The sequence below is a fragment of the Nycticebus coucang genome, chromosome 1 (genome assembly GCF_027406575.1).
Source record: "Nycticebus coucang isolate mNycCou1 chromosome 1, mNycCou1.pri, whole genome shotgun sequence".
Lineage (NCBI taxonomy): Eukaryota > Metazoa > Chordata > Mammalia > Primates > Lorisidae > Nycticebus > Nycticebus coucang.
The window spans coordinates 26,709,700-26,728,844 of record NC_069780.1 but is presented as its reverse complement, the minus strand read 5'-3'; the positions used below and the strand labels follow the sequence as shown (position 1 = coordinate 26,728,844).

General features: G+C 36.2%; 1 protein-coding gene and 1 long non-coding RNA gene across 6 annotated transcripts in view; one reads left to right on the top strand and one right to left on the bottom strand.

The window, feature by feature from the left end:
- The window catches only part of RAP1GDS1 (Rap1 GTPase-GDP dissociation stimulator 1), a 149,203-nt gene that overhangs the window by 3,224 nt on the left and 126,834 nt on the right, over positions 1-19,145 (bottom strand). For 4 of the 5 annotated variants that reach the window (XM_053553540.1, XM_053553686.1, XM_053553380.1 and 1 more), the window contains 7 exons: positions 18,998-19,141; positions 18,412-18,543; positions 17,300-17,434; positions 10,278-10,403; positions 9,268-9,407; positions 2,126-2,252; positions 1,021-1,149 (listed from right to left, as the gene is read on the bottom strand). In XM_053553540.1, coding sequence (XP_053409515.1) covers positions 1,021-1,149; positions 2,126-2,252; positions 9,268-9,407; positions 10,278-10,403; positions 17,300-17,434; positions 18,412-18,543; positions 18,998-19,141 — 933 coding nt within the window. The remainder of the gene's footprint in view (positions 1-1,020; positions 1,150-2,125; positions 2,253-9,267; positions 9,408-10,277; positions 10,404-17,299; positions 17,435-18,411; positions 18,544-18,997; positions 19,142-19,145) is intronic. The other variant, XM_053553460.1, reaches the window with a different exon arrangement.
- The window catches only part of LOC128560194 (uncharacterized), a 112,577-nt gene that overhangs the window by 24,785 nt on the left and 68,647 nt on the right, over positions 1-19,145 (top strand). The window lies entirely within an intron of this gene.

Genomic DNA, 19,145 nt, shown 5'->3' with positions numbered 1-19,145 from the left:
TCAGTCCCTTTTAATTGGTGTATTTATACCATTTATATTTAATATGATGACTGATAAAGTGAGTGGATTAAAAAAACACAACCCAGCTATATGCTATGTACAAGAGACTTCTAATATAATGATACAGCAGAGCAAAACTAAAAGGATTGGAGATGATTATATGAATGTTATCCAAAATAAAGCAGGAGTAGCTATGTTAATGTCAGATAAAGGAAACTTTAGAGCAAACTTAAGGTTAAAACTTTACCAGAGACAGGGACATCATATAATGATAAAAGATTCAATCCACCAAAAGGCATAGGAATCCTTGAGGTGTACATACCTAGTAACAGAACTGAAAATTATAAGCAGCAAAAGTGCACAGAACTGAGAAGAAAAAATAGACAAATCCATAATCTGGCCGAAGACTTCAACATCCCTCTTCTCAACAACTGATAGAACAATTAGAAAATCAGCAAGAATATAGAAAAATCACCAACCAACCAACCAACCAACCAACAGGATCTAATCAACATTTATAGAATACTCCATCCCCAAACTGAAGAATCATATTCTTTTCAAGTGTTCATGGAACACACAGCAAGATATGCCAATGATTCTTGAACAAATTTCTTAGCTAATAATAAGGCATACAAAATCAAAACTTTTTCTTAGTATAAAATAAGATTTCATACTGTTATTAATTTTGTAACACTGATTTTTGTCTATATTTGTTATATGATACTTAAGAATCTTTGAGAATAATTTTACTGCAAAGGTTATCCTATTGGTTACATTGTAATAGGGTGACTATAGCAAAAACAATGCAGTGTGTATTTCAAGATGGCTAGCAGAGAAGATTTTGACTGTTATACTACCAAGAAATACATGTTTAAACTGATGGGGGAAAAGGTAATCCTATATCATCTGTAAACTAATTCCTAATGCTTTAAAACCCAAAGCCATTATTAACTATTATTCTATATTTAATATTGTCAGCTATATGTTGACAGACAGCAAATGGATAGGAGAAATACTTACCAGATCCCATGACAGCGCAGATTAGGACCATGGAATTATATTTGATTTCAGGAGCACTTCTCTCATCTGCTAGCAGTCTGTGTAAAATCTGTACAAGTTTAGCACTTTCTAGATCTTTTTCAGCAGTGGCTAAAATAAAACAAAGTACAGGTTGAGATCTACTGTGTATGACCTTGGTACCCTCAGGCTAAACATGGTTTCCTTTCTTAGAAACTGACCATGTGAAACCTTCTAAAAGGGACTGATAAATAATAATGTCATAGTCTCCTTTCAAGGTTTGGAGTTGGTAGGTCCACTCACCTCATTTTGGGAATTACAGATATAAATTATTAGTAGGAATTAAGAGGTGAAGTCAATTAATAGTATTTACCCAAAAGGCCTTGGACTGGACAGGACTACCAAGTCCAAAATCCTCCTTTGTATAGTGCAGCCTGAAGCCTTAACCACAGGCCGTGACAATCTGATGCACTGTCTTTGGCAGACTATCAGGGCATGGTTCCCAAGCCAAAAGTTACTACACAAAAAATAGGTGCCTATGAGATAGATTCTCATCAAGAATTATGCCCTTATGGATGCTGTATGTTAGAGACTAATGGAATCATTTAGACTTCACTTTTGGGGAGTTCTGAATGTAATAATACACTATGAAGAGCAATTCAGAAGACGAGACTTTAGAGTGAAGGCAATGTACAAAGCAACACAACCACGGTAACAGCGAAGGAGATCAGCAAGAGAGAACTGGTATTAGGACCCCCAGCAAGGGAAGAGAAAGTCGTTACTGGAAGAGTAGCCGAGTCTTCACTTGCTGTTGCATTCTAAATATTGTTAGGTTTCTATGTGAAGCTTGCTGAGAATGTTTTCTATGTTCTCTAAGTGGCCATATCTTGGAATAAACTAACCTTAAAGGACTGCCCAAAAGCACAACCCAAGGAGACAGCTGTGATAACAACCTATACATAAATTTCCCTATATGCAGATACAGGTATGGACAGACATTAGAAAAATGCTTCCAGTCAAGGTTCTGTGTGGCTTCAATTCCACTCCTGAGCTTCCTTTCATCCGAGATAAAAATAGGAGAAAATAAGTTTGTCACTAGGGTACTTACCCAATTCTAAAGCTGCTATTAATGCCAAAGCAACAAGGGCTTCATTCTGCATTATTACATGTTCACTAGTTGCCATAGTAACTAGATGCTTGATGCCACCACTCTGTACAATTGTTTTAATTACATCCTACAATAAATAAATATCACGAAATTATAAACTAATTTTAAACATAAAGAAAGTGCATTACAATGAGTCAATTCACTGTTGAGTTGAGTGGTTTTGTGACAGCGTCCTGTATGAGTCATTTCATTTAACCATAACTCTTTTTTCCTTCACCGAAGAAAAGGAAAAAGCTTTTAGCTTTAAATAAATTCATCAAAGGATGACAACTTAAATTGCCTAAATGGAAAAGACCATTGCAATTGCAGTTCACATGAAGGAACAGAGAGGGCTATTAGCTACCAAAGGTAAAGAAATAAAGGTGCTACTGCCCCAAATGTTAACCTACCTCAGGATCAACTAAAGAGAATAAAGCTTGGATAGTTTTTTTTTTTTAATTTTCCAATAGTGCCAGGTTCTGTAGACACTGCAGGTAAAGCTTTTATAAAAATTTTTAAAGTAATTTTTACTTTTTGGTTTGGTCTTACAAATATGAGAAATGAATTACATGAAAAGGAACTAAACAGAACTTGAATCAAATTCTGTGTTTGCTCTCATTCTCATGGTGCCTAGATCGCTGTCCCCTCTCCAGGCAGAGGAGGAATGGGCTCTGGATTCATAAATCCCTTTGACTTTGAGCACATTACCAATCCTCTCATGTCGGTGACATCATCTGTGTTGTTGGAACAATATTAAATATTTATCGCATAGGTTTTTGTAATCATTACAAAGTTATTACATAAAATCATACACATCTTTCAAAGTTAGATGAAAAAAGTGGTTACATTTATTTCTGGTACTCAGTTTTGTCTTCAACCTATTGAGGGTTTTGTCTTAGAACTTGCACTAAATGTAATTTAGTGGCAAATCCCAATTTAAAAGTAGTTTTCTTAGCTAGTTTTCACTATTTTTAATAATTTGAAGTTCTGGATATTATAAAAAAGTAACTTCTCCAAGACACCTTCAATGATATAAAACTAAGTATAGTTAGAAATATTTTTCAAAGGTATTTATTGAAATATTTGAAAAAAGTCTTCCTTTATGACCCCACATGATGTGAATTTTTAAAGGAGACTATTTGTAGACATTATCTTTGCTTTGAGCCCCAAACTTGTTTAGTGCTCCGACATCCTGTATCTGTACAGTCTAAGAGCTAAGGTAGCCTGGGTTCTGGCTACCAAAAGTTGTTTCCCATCAACCTCTTTTAGAAAGTGAGAAACTACCTTTAAAAGCCTTTTCTAACCCCCCAATTTATTGCTTACTCAGTGACAAGTTTAGCTAACGAAAATCCTTGGACTCTCCTTTCATTCTCTATTTTTATTTTTTAATTAAATCATAGCTGTGTACATTAATGTGATCCTGGGGCACAATACACTGTTTTCATAGACCGTTTGACACATTTTCATCACACTGGTTAACATAGCCTTCCTGGCATTTTCTTAGTTATTGTGCTAAGATGAGCAACTTCATTCTCTATTTTTTGATTTACCCTGAAAAGTCCAGTGTGGTAGGAGGAAGAACAGGGAATGAACAAAAGAAATCTGTACATCAGAAAGAAAAAGGACCTCCTTCTTAAGTCCAAGCATAGTTTCTCTTCAATCTCACTCTTCTGGAATAGATACCTGAATATTTACTTCCAAAATTTCTGCTCTATCTCCAACTACTTCAACAAATGTTTACTGAATAGTTACTCTGTGGAGTCCCTTCACCTGATAGAATATGGGAGAATAAGGTAAAATTGACTACTGGGCTCTTACTCTTTTTTTTAAAGAAAATTTCAGATTCATGTGGGTAAAAATAGTTTGATTCCATAGTTTGCTTTGTAAGGTTAAAGTCTGATTTGTAGATGTGTTCTACACCCAGGTATACCTGTTGGGTGGGAATTTACATCCAACCTTTTCTTCCCTTTCCTCCTCCCTGCTTGAATTTCATTCAGTTCTCTCACTTGAGCTTGTAGGTGTTAATCTACTAGTTCCAGTTTAGTACTGGGTACATGTGGTGTTTGTTTTTCCATTCATGTGAGACTTCACTTAAGAGAATGATCTCCCATTCCATTCAGGTTGTTGTAAAAGATACATAAACTCTGTCTTCTTTTATGGCTGAATAATATTTTATGGTATACATATATCACAACTTATTCCTTTGTTAAAGCTTACTTGGATTGTTTCCACATTTTTGCAATTGTAAATTGTGCTGCTATAAACATTCAAGTACAAGTGTCTTTAGGATAGAAGGCCTTTTTGTCCTTTAGGTAAATTCCTAGTAAAGGGACTGCAGGATCAAATGATAGATCTACTTTTAGCTCTTTGGGTAATCTCCATACTGCCTTCCCCAGAGGCTGCAACCGTCTGCAGTCCCACTAAAGTGGTGTTCCTTTCTCTCTTCATCTATGCCAGCATCTGTTGTTTTGGAACTTAGTGATGTAAGCCATTTTCTCTGGGGCTAGATACCTCAGTGTAGCTTTGATTTGCATTTCTCTGATGATTAGAGATAATGAGTATTTTTTTCATGTGTGTGTTAGCCATTAGTTTCTCTTCCCAAGAAAAGTTCCTGTTCATGTCTTCTGCCTGCTTTTTAATTGGGTTGTTTAATTTTTTCTTGTTGATTTGCTGGAGTTCTTTGTAGAAGCTGGTTATCAGCCCTTTGTCAGATGGGTAGCATGCAAATACCTTTTCCCATTCAGGAGGTTGTCTTTTAGTTATGTGTCTTTAGCTATGGAAAAACTCTTTAATTTGATCAGGTACCATTTACTTATTTTACTGCTGCCAGAATTGCCAGTGGGGTTGTCTTCATAAATTCTTTCCCTAGGCTGATAAAAATTAAGAGTTTTTCCTATACTTTCATCTAGTGTTTTTATAATTTTGTGTCTTAGATTCGCATCTTTTTGGGTTCATGTTCTTAGCCATCCATGGTCAATAGAAAAGTATTTGTACTAAATTCAGACTTGTCATCCACAGGCAGTTATTTAATGTGATTTGAAGAGGGTCTATGAATGTATGTAGTCTCCATCAGTTCATAAGCAGATCTTTTTTTTTTTTTTGCAGTTTTTGGCTGGGGCTGGGTTTGAACCTGCTACCTCCCGCATATGGGGCCAGTGCCCTACTCCCTTGAGCCACAGGCACCGCCCCTATGAATGTATTTTAAAGTTACATTTAACTTCCAGGTGTTGTTTTTAAATGAAGTATGTTAGCATCAGTTAGAGCAACAGGTTCATCTGAGAATTACAAATAATTTTAAACAATGAACTTCTAAAACTAATTTAGAGATTATTTTAACTTCTCTCAATCACTTTATTTACAATAAATAAAATGAAGATGTAGATAGGAAAAAGTTCTCTAGGAAATCCTTTAAATCCTAGACGCCTCTCTGTAAAGTCTCTAAAAATTCTGAAGATGTTTCATGAAGTTTGAAACAACTTTTTATTTTATAGTTCTATTTCTCAAAGGATTTACTTATGGAAAGCTAAGTTTGGGTACACATATTATCCATGCTAACAATTTCACCTCTTTAGCATGTATAGTCTATTTGCCTTTGGTTACTGAAATAAATCCAGATTAAGACTTTGTTGAAAACTGTATAGTAATGTATAATAATGGAACGTTTTGATATAGGCTTGGATTTGAGATAATCAATTTATAAAATTGAGCTAGTGAGCCACTTAACAAAAACTTTCTTTTAAAGACAGTATCATCAAAAGCCTTCTCAGTATGGGATTTAACTAAATGTTTGTTGGATAAGTGAATAGCTTGATTGATGAAGAATGTTATTCTTAAAGGGTAAAGAAAGTGCCTACTTTAATAGGATAGAGTTTTTATATTTCTAGGGTGGAGGCAAATTATATTTCTGTTTTTTGTTGTTCTTTTTGGAGACTGGGTTTTGCTCTGTGGCCTATGTGGGAATGCAGTGGCATCCTCATAGTTCACTGTGGCTTTGAACTCCTCCTAGGCTCAAGTGAACCTCTGGCCTCAACTTCCCAACTATCTGGGACTATAGCTGTATGCCACAGCTCTTGGCAGACATTATTACTTTTTTTTTTATAAAGACAGGGTCTTGCTGTGTTACCCAGGCTGGTCCTAAACTCCTGGTCTCAAGTGATCCTCCCGCCTTGGTCTCCCAAAGTACTGGGATTATAGATGTGATCAAACTGTATTTCTTTTGCCATTTTTGATATCTATATTTGGAAGGTGTAGCTGGTTGGTCAGAAGTTCTAAACTAGGGCACTCTTTCAAGGGAAGATGTGAATTTGACTAATGGCAAAAGCACAGGAATACGCTGCATATGGCTGAGATGACTAAGCACCTGAAACCCTGTGAGTCCGTGCCAACTTCTGGAGGGTTAGACTCTAAGATAGAATTCAGGATAAAGTATGATCTTCAGAGGAGATAGCTGTGATTCACAACAGTTGGTTAAAGAGCTATAGGAGTGTACAAGTTTTAACCTAGTGTTGAATTATTTTGAAAGCTTATTTACAACAGCATTTTTCCAAAGCACATCCAGTGTAATGTTAAAAGATGCCACTTGCAAAAAGGATCCATGATCAAACAGTTTGAGAATTAGTGGAGTTAAAATTAAGGAGGTTTATGTAGAGCAGTACTAATGTGTGCTGTGAATCCTAAAGACAAAGAAAGGGAATATACTACTTTCATAATGGATCTGACCATAAAACAAACACTTTTTCTTTGTGGAAGATTTGCTGGGTTTATTATTTGATAAAACCAATTTTGAGAACTGCTGCTCAGCAGTACCATCGATTTCACTTTATCGTTGGTTAAGCTGAGAAATAATTTAAATAACACTTCTGACCTGGCACTCATACGATTAACACACCATATAGTTCTGATCATTAAAACATGAATCAAGGTTCCCACTACTGCTCAGCAGACATGTACTCCCATTTGTAGGAAAGATGCACAAAGGGGGGGAAAACTGAACTGTAAACCTGCAACTATAAAGTTGCAGTCTTCTGTCACTTCAAATTGTCTGTCACACTCACATGCCCCACTAAAGTACTAGGCCATAGTTTTTGCCTTTCAAAGAACCTGCCTGGTAATAGATGCTCAAAACCTTTATGTTGGTGGGGAAGAAGTGGGAGGGCAGATGAAGCAAAGGAATATCTGTGATAAATGACATTCACAGAAGAGCCTAAAAATCTTCAAATCTCAGTTTAATACTGTTAGCATTTAAATAGTTTCTGCTTCTAAATCCAGTTGTTTCTAAAAAGTTGGGATGCATCTTCCCATGTAAACATTTGTGTGTCCACTAACGGGTTGCTTATGTAATTCTGCTAGTTGATACTGAACAAAATGTACAGTCTTCAAAGTACTGAAGATGACTGAAGGTACTGAATTAATCAAGGCTTCGTCAGCTTTATTACCACATGTAATGGGAACATATCTGAGAGCTGAAAAATTCAGATGCCAGAAACATGTCTCATTAAACCCTAGTCATCCTTCTAAATGAAAACCAAGAAATGGCACCCCGCTGCCTAAAACTTACTCCAGAGCTCCTGACTTACTACAGAATCAAATCCATGTATCTTAATTTGGCATATAATTCATCTCAGTTCCCAACTGTCCTCCTCTCTGGCCTTGTCTCTGTGCACTCCATGCTTCAGCAATATTCATTTATTTGTAGTTTTCCTCTAAAACTATGCTGTTTCACATCTCTGTACTTTTGCGTACACTACTGTCTTTGCCTGAAAAGGCTTTTCCCTCTTTCCCGTCCCTTCCTGAGATATTCCTAGTTAATTAACCTCTAAGACATGACCCCTTCTATGACACCACCCGGACCACCCAGAGAGTGTTGGTCTTTCTTTCCTCAGGATCATCCTGAAGGGTGATGTGGCTTTAATTCTGTACTTAAGCTAGATATTTTTATATCTGTCCCCTTACCAGACCCTTAATTGTTTTAAAGTAACAATGTATTTTATAATATTTACACTACAAGTACCTGAATATTAACTGTTAACTAAACAAATGGGCATGAGAAAGCAGTTATGATGGAAAAGGTGGTCATTTTACTATTCTTTTCTTGATACTTTCCATCTTGCCAACATATTTTTTGGTCCTAGGTTTGTGTTAGTGAAAATATACATGCTTTTTTAGGCTGATCTGTCTGAGACAGGTAATAGGAAGGTCATGGCTAACAGCTGCTTTTCCCCAGGGAAAGATTTCAAGATTTACCATCGGATGGGGAAGAATATTCCTGTGGCTAACTACCTGGTATAGCTATGAAAGAGATTTACACAAGGCCAGGAAAACTTTCCTTTGTAAGCTTTTTCTCTTACCATCTTTCAAAAAAATCTGTTCTATAGCTAGAGGATTTGGGTTCTAAACTGACTTTCTTCTCAAATACTGTCACTATTGAAGTCATACCACAAGTGAAATGATCAAAAGGATCACCTTAGAAAAGAGAGTATAAAACAATACAAGGCATATAATCTAGATACTAAGTTGGCTGCTGAACTGCTGACCTGGGTTCCCACCATTGTAATCTTTCAAGTCTTTCACGTAGCTCATTTGTTCATTCACTGGTTATCTACGATATGGCTGGACAGCTACTGTGCTGGAGAGTGCTGTGAGAACAGACTTTGTCCAACTTTGTAAGTTATATCATTTAATTTCTAAACATGAGTAGCTACTATGGTCAGTGCCCACCACATAAATGTTGACACTGATGCTGCTGATAATGGTGGTGGTAAAAATAAAAATAAGAGCAGTAACTGCAGCCTTCATTTATTGAGTGCTTTCAATGTCCCAGGTACCAGCTGTGTATACTTTATACAAGATCTCACTGACTCCTCACAATACCTTCAGGTAAATATTATCCCAGTTTTTATATTAAAATAGTGAGATATGAAGAGACTTGACCATTTAAATGGTAAAGATAAAATCTGAACTCATCTGTTTGATTCCAAAGCCTTACTCTTAGCTATTATGAAACAGAACTAAATAAAAAAAAGCTCAATGTTCTGCAATGCTGGGTTACCTTCCCAAAGAGCTTCTCTAACATTTCCTCATGAACAGTTTCCTCTGGAACCCACCTTTGATTTACTGTGCCGTATGAGGGCAGAGAGCAGTCTATTCGACTCTCCCATCACACCAGCATGATCTTTGGCTTCACACCATTCTACCAAACGCTCCACTAACTTAACGTTCTTTCCCAGTTGTTCAGCAGCTTCTGCTATAGGAAAGAAGAAAAACCACAAAGGAATGAAGCACTCATAGGCAACAGGCTGAAATAACTGGTAGGGACACGAAGAGTGTGAAGACAAATTACATATCTAAAAACGTAACAATTGTATTCAAGCAAGGACCGAAAATACTCCTTATCTGATGAGCTATTTGGCTTTTTTTTTTTTTTTCTATAAAGTTGTCAACCTTTATACAAAATACAAAAATAAACAACATCATATTCTTTTGATTAAGCCTGACAGTCTCTGTAGTAATACTCTGGCAGGTTGTAATGAAAGGGTTTTTAGAAAGACTTAAGCAATCAATATAGAAAAGGGTTAAGAATTCAGAAATAATAAAATAATTCATTCCTAGCAGGGCTTTTGCAAATAGAAAATGTTTTCTTCTTGTGTACAAAACAAATTTTTAAAATTTTTGACTGGCAAAGCAGAAGACAAGGCAAAAACACGCATACGATGCCAAGACACAAAAACCTCTCAAGAAGTGATCACTGGGCGGCGCCTGTGGCTCAAGGAGTAGGGTGCGGGTCCCATAGGTCGGAGGTGGCAGGTTCAAACCCAGCCCCGGCCAAAAAAAAAATCACACACACACACACAAAAAAAAGGAAGTGATCACCAACCAACCTAAAACCAGGATTATATGTACTAATAAATAGGGATACAATGTTAATTTCCACTTAAAGTCAATTGTAACAAGTATGGGGACTAGTGCATAAGGCTCTAAAACCAACTTTTTACTTTTTATCTGCCATTTATTTTATGATTATATCATCCTGAATGCTAAAAAACAAGTCTTTTCCAACTACAGGCAAATTAAGACTACCATGCCAAAAAGGTAACTTGGAAAATATTTCTTTTACCTTGTGCATCTATTAACATTCTTAATGTTCCCAAAAGTTTGAACTGAACCGGAGGCATTTCAGATTTAAGAAATTTCAAAACTGCATCTGTGACCCCAGCTGATAACATCTTTGCTTTATTTATAACTAGAGAGAAAGATAAAGAGACTCTGGTTAAAATGATGTTAGGATTCTTGATAAACGTTCAGTTCAATACACATTTATTGAATGGCTCTTTAAGACTTATATTTCTCAATTTTGATATGAGGACAATTAATGACAATTATGGTTATGGGGGGGAAACAGAAAGAGGGAAGGAGGGAGGTGGGTGGGGCCTTGGTGTAAGACTTATATTTCTCTATTCAAAAACAATATTGTTATTTTCTATGAATTTTAAGAATGGAATTGGGAGAGAGACAGCATGTGTGTATTGAGTATTCTGTTTATGCATAGGAGCACAACAGACAAAATCATACTTACTGACTTTCTTTTTTTTTTTTTTATTGTTGGGGATTCATTGAGGGTACAATAAGCCAGGTTACACTGATTGCATTTTTTAGGTAAAGTCCCTCTTGCAATCCTGTCCAGAAGGTGTGGCACACACCAAGGCCCCACTCCCCTCCCTCCTTCCCTCTCTCTGCAATTCTTTTCCCCACCCCTCCCTCCTACTTACTTTCTCTGCTCTCCCCTTCCCCCACCCACACTGTGACCTTAATTGTCCTCATATCAAAATTGAGTACATAGGATTCATGCTTCTCCATTCTTGTGATGCTTTACTAAGAATAACGTCTTCCACTTCCATCCAGGTTAACACGAAGGATGTAAAGTCTCCATTTTTTTTTAATAGCTGAATAGTATTCCATGGTATACATATACCACAGCTTGTTATGTTAATCCATTCCTAGGTTGGTGGGCATGTAGGTTGTTCCACATTTTGGTGATTGTAAATTGAGCCGCAATAAACAGTCTAGTACAAGTGTCCTTATGATAAAAGGATTTTTTTCCTTCTGGGTAGATGCCCAGTAATTGGATTGCAGGATCAAATGGGAGGTCTAGCTTGAGTACTTTGAGGTTTCTCCATACTTCCTTCCAGAAAGATTACACTAGTTTGCAGTCCCACCAGCAGTGTAAAAGTGTTCCCTTCTCTCTACATCCACTCCACTATCTGAAGTTTTGAGATTTTGTGATGTGGGCCATTCTCGCTGGGGTTAGATGGTATATCAGGGTGGTTTTGATTTGCATTTCCCTGCTAGATAGGGATGATGAACATTTTTTCCTATGTTTATTAGCCATTCGTCTGTCTTCTTTAGAGAAGGTTCTATTCATGTCTCTTGCCCATTGATACATGGGATTGTTGGCTTTTTTCATGTGGATTAATTTGAGTTCTCTATAGATCCTAGTTATCAAGCTTTTGTCTGATTCAAAATATGCAAATATCCTTTCCCATTGTGTAGGTCGTCTATTTGCTTTGGTTGTTGTTTCCTTAGCTGTACAGAAGCTTTTCAGTTTAATGAAGTCCCATTTGTTTATTTTGTTGTTGTTGCAATTGCCATGGCAGTCTTCTTCATGAAGTCTTCCCTCAGGCCAATATCTTCCAGTGTTTTTCCTATGCTTTCTTGGAGGATTTTTATTGTTTCATGCCTTAAATTTAAGTCCTTTACCCATCTTGAATCAATTTTTGTGAGTGGGGAAAGGTGTGGGTCCAGTTTCAGTCTTTTACATGTGGATATCCAGTTCTCCCAACACCATTTATTGAATAGGGAGTCTTTCCCCCAAGGTATGTTCTTATTTGGTTTATCAAAGATTAGATGGTTGTAAGATGTTAGTTTCATTTCCTGGTTTTCTATTAGATTCTAAGTGTCTATGTCTCTATTTTTGTGCCAGTACCATGCTGTCTTGACCACTATGGCTTTGTAGTACAGACTAAAATCTGGTATGCTGATGCCCCCAGCTTTATTTTTATTACTAAGAACTGCCTTAGTTATATGGTTCTTTTTCTGGTTCCATACAAAACGCGGAATCATTTTTTCCAAATCTTGAAAGTACGATGTTGGTGTTTTAATAGGAATGGCATTGAATAGGTAGATTGCTTTGGGAAGTATAGACATTTTAACAATATTGATTCTTCCCATCCATGAGCATGGTATGTTCTTCCATTTGTTAATATCCTCTGCTATTTCCTTTCTGAGGATTTCATACTTTTCTTTATAGAGGTCCTTCACCTCCTTCGTTAGGTATATTCCTAGGTATTTCATTTTCTTTGAAACTATGGTGAAGGGAGTTGTGTCCTTAATTAGCTTCTCATCTTGACTGTTATTGGTGTATACAAAGGCTACTGACTTGTGGACACTGATTTTATATCCTGAGACATTACTGTATTTTTTGATGACTTCTAGGAGTCTTGTGGTTGAGTCTTTGGGGTTCTCTAAGTATAAGATCATGTCATCAGGAAAGAGGGAGAGTTTGACCTCCTCTGCTCCCATTTGGATTCCCTTTATTTCCTTGTCTTGCCTAATTGTATTGGCTAGAACTTCCAGCACTATGTTGAATACTAAAGGTGACAAAGGACAACCTTGTCTGGTTCCAGTTCTAAGAGGAAAAGTTTTCAGTTTTACCCCATTCAGTAAAATATTAGCTGTGGGTTTGTCATAGATAGCCTGTCAGTTTAAGAAATGTGCCACCTATGCCTATACTCCTCAGTGTTCTAATTAGAAAAGGATGCTGGATTTTATCAAATGCTTTTTCTGCATCTATTGAGAGGATCGTATGATCTTCATTTTTGCCTTTGTTAATACGGTGGATAATGTTTATGGACTTGCGTATGTTAAACCAGCCTTGCATCCCTGGGATGAAACCTACTTGATCATGATGTATGACTTTTTTGATGATAAGCTGTAATCTATTGGCTAGGATTTTGTTGAGAATTTTTGCATCTATATTCATGAGTAAAATTGGTCTGAAATTCTCCTTTTTGGTTGGGTCTTTTCCTGGTTTTGGGTGATGTTTGCTTCATAGAATGTGTTAGGAAAGACTCCTTCTTCCTCAATTTTTTTGGAATGATTTCTGCAGTACAGGAATAAGCTCTTCCTTGAAGGTTTGATAGAATTCTGGTGTGAAGCCATCTGGACCAGGGCATTTTTTGGTTGGAAGATTTTTTATTGTTACTTTAATCTCAGTGCTTGAAATTGGTCTGTTCAGGAGCTCTAATTCTTTCTGGCTAAGTCTAAGGAGAGGGTGTGATTCCAAATATTGATCAATTTTCTTCACATTGTCAAATTTCTGGGCATAGAGTTTCTGGTAGTATTCAGAGATGATCTCTTGTATCTCTGTGGGATCAGCTGTTATTTCCCCTTTATCATTTCTGATTGAGGTTACTAGAGATTTTACTTTTCTATTTCACAGTCTGGCCAATGGTTTATCTATTTTATTTATTTTTTCAAAAAACCAACTCCTTGTTTGATTAATTTTCTGAATGATTCTTTTGTTTTCAATTTCATTGACCTCTGATTTGATTTTGGAGATTTCTTTTCTCCTACTGGGTTTAGGCTTAGATTGTTCTTCTTTTTCTAATTCCATAAGATGGCTTGTGAGTTTGTTGATGTGTTCTCTTTCTGTTTTTCGAATGTAGGCATCTAAAGTGAGAAATTTTCCTCTCAAAACTGCTTTTGCAGTATCCTACAGGTTTTGGTAGCTGTGTCTTCATTGTTGTTATGCTCAAGGAAGTTAATGATTTCCTGTTTTATTTCTTCCTGCACCCATCTGTTATTCAACAGAAGGTTGTTTAATTTCCATGCCTTTGTGTGGGGTTGAACGTTTTTGTTAGAGTTGAGTTCCACCTTTAGTGCCTTATGGTCTGAGAAGATACAAGGTAAAATTTCAATTCTTTTTTTTCTGTTCCTATTTGTTTTGTGTCCCAGGTCAATTTTGGAGAATGTTTCATGGGTTGATGAGAAGAATGTATATTCTTTATCTTTGGGATGGAATGTTCTATATGCGTCTATCAAACACAGTCGTTCTAGGGTCTCATTTAAATCTCTTATATCCTTGTTTAATTTCTGTTTAGAGGATCTGTCCAGCTCTGTAAGAGGAGTGTTAAAGTCCCCTGTTATGATGGTATTATCAGATATCATATTGCTCAGACTGAGTAAGGTCTGTTTCAAGAATCTGGGAGCATTTAATTGGGTGCATAAATATTTAGAATTGAAATGTCTTCTTGTTGTATTTTTCCCTTGACCAATATAAAGTGACCATCTTTGTCTTTTTTGACTTTAGTTGCTTTAAATCCACATGTATCTGAAAATAAGTTTGCAATTCCTCTTTTCTTCTGAATGCCATTTGCCTGAAAAAGTGTCTTCCAACCCTTGACTTGGAGTTTTACTTTGTCTTTTGAAGCCAGGTGTGTTTCTTGCAGACAGCAGATGGATGGCTTGTGTTTTTTAATCCAGTCAGCCAATCTATGTCTCTTCAGTGGGGAATTCAAGCCATTAACATTTATTGAGATAATTGATAAGTGTGGTAGTGTTCTATTCATCTTATTTGGTGAGAGTCCATTGCTTAGTTTTATCTTTTGCATCAGTGTGGAGGTTAGGTTCTGTTCTTTAATTTCTGAGTTCTTACTTTGCTGCTGATCCATTGTGATGGTCAGTGTGTAGAACAGGTTGAAGTATTTCCTGTGGAGCTGGTCTTGTTGCGGCGAGTTTCCTCAATGTTTGTATATCCGTAAATGATTTGATTTTTCCATCAATTTTAAAGCTTAGCTTAGCAGGGTACAAAATACTGGGCTGGAAATTGTTCTGTTTAAGTAGATTGAAGGTAGATGACCATTGTCTTCTTGCTTGGAAAGTTTCATTAGAGAAGTCTGCAGTCACTCTGATGGATTTCCCCCCGTAGGTCAACTGGTGCTTACTTCTGGCAGCTTGCAGAATCTTTTCTTTTGTCTTGACTTTGGACAGGTTCATCACAATGTGTCTTGGAGAAGCTTGGTTAGAGTTGAGGCGACCTGGGGTCCGATATCCCTCTGAAAGCAGTGCGTCAGAATCTTTGGTGATATTCGGGAAATTTTCATTTATAATCTCTAGTATGGCTTCCATTCCTCTGGGGCATTCTTCTTCCCCTTCTGGGATTCCTGTAACTCGTATGTTGGAACGCTTCATAAAGTCCCATAATTCTGACAGTGAACGTTCTGCTTTGTCTCTCTCTTTGTCTCTCTTCCCCTTTAACTATCTGAGTTATCTCAAGAACTTTGTCCTCTACCTCCGAAATTCTTTCTTCTGCATGATCTATGCAGAAGAAAGTTGCTGATACTTTCCATTGCATGTTTAAGTTCCCTAATTGACTGCTTCAGTTCCTGCAGCTCCGCTATATCCTTTCTGTATTCTTCATATCGTTCATCTCTTGATTCTGTTTTTGGATTTCCTTTTAGTTATTTTCCACTTTATTAGCAGTTTCCTTCATTGTTTCCATCATTTCCTTCATTGTTTTCATCATGTGTATTCTAAATTCCCTTTCTGTCATTCCTAACATTTCTTTCTTTTTTTTTTTTTTTATTGTTGGGGATTCATTGAGGGTACAATAAGCCAGGTTACACTGATTGCAATTGTTAGGTAAAGTCCCTCTTGCAATCATGTCTTGCCCCCATAAAGTGTGACACACACCAAGGCCCCACCCCCCATTCCTAACATTTCTTTATAGGTAGAATCCTCTGCAGTAGCTACCTCATGGTCCCTTGGAGGGGTTGCTCTGGACTGGTTCTTCATGTTCCCTGGAATTTTCTGCTGATTCTTCCTCATGAGTGATTTCTTTTATCTGTTTCCTTGCCCTAATTTTCCTTTCACTTCCTCTTGTTCTTTAAGTTCCCATGCCAGTTTTCCACTGTTTTTGTCCTCCTCTTCGGGTCCATAAGTCTCTTGCTGACTCCCTGTATCCTCAAAGGGATGATTATAGGCAGATCCCACCAGCCAGAGATGCCTGGAGTCTTATCTCCCCAGACTCATGGTGCCCAGTTGCAGGGAAGCTGTTACTCGGCCGCCATCTTGCTCTCCCCCATACTTACTGGCTTTTAAAACCCAATCTCAAAACATTTATTGACATAATTTGTAAAGAAATCTGAAAACATTGTCTTATAACAAAAAGCACAATTCCTCAACTTTATTAAATGCTCCTTTTTACTTCACTGACCCAACTGTATTAATGTAAGTATTATAGACATTAATATATGTTAGAGACATTAATATGCTTTATGAACCAAACTGAATTCATATGGATTGGATCTTCATGTAGTATTACTTTACTTAATCAGAAATTTATTTTTAGTCCAGGTGTGGTGGCTCATGCCATAATTCCAGCCACTTGGCAGGCTGAGGAAGGAAGATAGCTTAAGCCTAGGAGTTTGAGACCAGCCTGGCAACACAGCAAACAAGTCCTTGTCTCTTAAAATATATTTTTTATATTATTTTTTAAAAGTAGTATACAAGAATAGTTTTAACTATCTTCTGTATTATTTCCCATGATAATGTGATTTCTTGGCTCAAAAGCCTTTAACCTAGAGAGCTTTAAGGTTATTTAAAAAAAATCTTTTAGGAAAAAAAAAAGAAAACCAACTTAATCATTCTTTAAGAGACTGTCTTAATTGATGTCATTATCTTACCTCAACTGAAGATGTTTAAAAAAGCTTAACTATACAATACAGTGAAAACCTAAGAGTTTACAAAAGGTGATAGGATATTTGAATGATCTGAACAAAGGCAAGACAATAATCTGGTGACTGGTCACCAGATTGTCAAGGGGAGAACTTTGAACCTGACTACAGTGACTGTAGTGATATGTAGCAATGAGGTATGCAGCACTTTCTCTAGGATGAGTTTGCAAACTTAATTGTCTGACCTTGTTTGATTTCCATTTGTTAAAAAAAACAAACAAACAAACAAACAAAAAAAGGGAGTCTGCAGACTAGTATGTTCTTTTCTTGGTCAGAATAGGTCCACGAATTACACAGAGTAAGTACATGTATCTTCCCCTAACAATGAACTTTATTTTCTACATACCTGGAATGGCCAGGTTCCTGAGGGCACTCAGCGCTGCGTGCTGTACAGTGACATTCCCATCTTCTACGTGTCTGTCCAGCAAATCCATGAGTCTTTCTACAATCCCATTGTCTACCATGTGAATACAATTTCCATCTGAACAAAACAAAAATATTTTTCTTTAAAAATGTTTATAAATATTTTATAATACTGATACCTGCCCATTATCTACCTATATGAAGGAAAAAAGAGCTATAAAAAAAAAAATAACAATTCTTTTACTTGTCAGATTTACAGGTTTTCTATTTACTGAGTGAGAAGTCTGATTATAAAGTCTGATTTTATTTAAAAGAAATAAAACTAAAAAATCAGATAAATTACCAGAAACATCCCTACCTTAAAGCCTGATAATACATAAGAAGTGGAAACCACATGCTTAAAAGACTTTACCTTTGTTATCATGGCTGATCATTAATATTTTGCTACTTCATTATTAGAGTTATTCCCCCAAAGAAGGGAGTAAACATAGAGTAATTCAGTCATTATAATATACTATATACCAATAGCTCATATTGGAATAAAATCAAACTAAAAAGAAAAATAACCCTTATCTCCTAAACACAGTAGAGTTTGACTGAGTTTGAGTTTCTTACAAGTGCCAGATTTTATAAATAAACATGCCTCTGAAATATTAAACTAAATTAAGTATCTACCCTAAAATAGAGGATTAGTTATATTTAAGTTTTATGGGCATCAAAGTGTTAACTTTTATTATGAGGCATAATAACCCTGGAATGAATACTCAAGAATTTTAAATTCAAAATAAAATCACCAGGCAAGAGAGATCAGATGCATATTAGTATAGGACTTAAGTATTCTAAAGAAGCACTTCATAATTACTGTTCATGACTTGTAAATTGTTAGAATTTAGTTCAAATGCATAAAATATGTAATTTAGGAAAGTCACTGTAAGTACGTCAGATTTCTAAAAAACTAAGTAGGATATATACACTTTATACAAATTTCTGAACTGTTCCAATTTTAGTACATGTGATGGCAAAGCAAACCTTGAAAAAATAGGACATTTTGTTAAGAAAAGAGAAACTAAAAAAAAGAGGAACCAATACACTTACCATTTCTGGCAAAATTTGCAATTGCCAATGCTCCAGCAAGTTGTAGCTGGTGGTTATTTGATGGAATCCAGGAAAGCACCCTTTGAAATACGCTGCCTTTTCCTCCTTCAAATAATTTCTGCATGGATTCATCTGGAGGTAAATGAAACAAAAAAATAATTGAGTAACAAGTTCATATTCCTAAGTGAATATTCAACTGGGAAACTATATCATAAACTATTAATTTCCTAACGGGAAAGGCAATGAATCTTTTTATAATAAACTTTTAATAGAGACTAGATAATAGTGTTTAGCACTTTTTTAGTTCAAGTCCCAAGCAGCCATCTTCCTTTCAGTCCTTTGGTACCACAGCTACGTGTTCTGTATGACAGCTCTTCAAATACTGGAAGATAGCAAAGACTTCTCGTTTTCAGGTTCATTACTTCTAGTGGTATCCATGACATGTTTATAAGGTTTCACAGTCGTATTAACAGGGTATATGATACAGGAAAATGAGAAAATGCCCAATATAGAATCTTCACAAGAGACTTAAATTCTAAAAAAATCTGATAACTGTATTCTTTGGCTAGCATAAATTACAACTCACCTCCAAGAAGTAATAAAACCATTAGATCTGAACCAGTTTTGAGCTCAGCAATATCATCCTCTTTGTCACTATCCACTTTCTGTTGAACAATCTCTAGTAGACACTCTACCAGGCCTGCTTCAACCAGCTGTAGTTTAATAGCATCTAA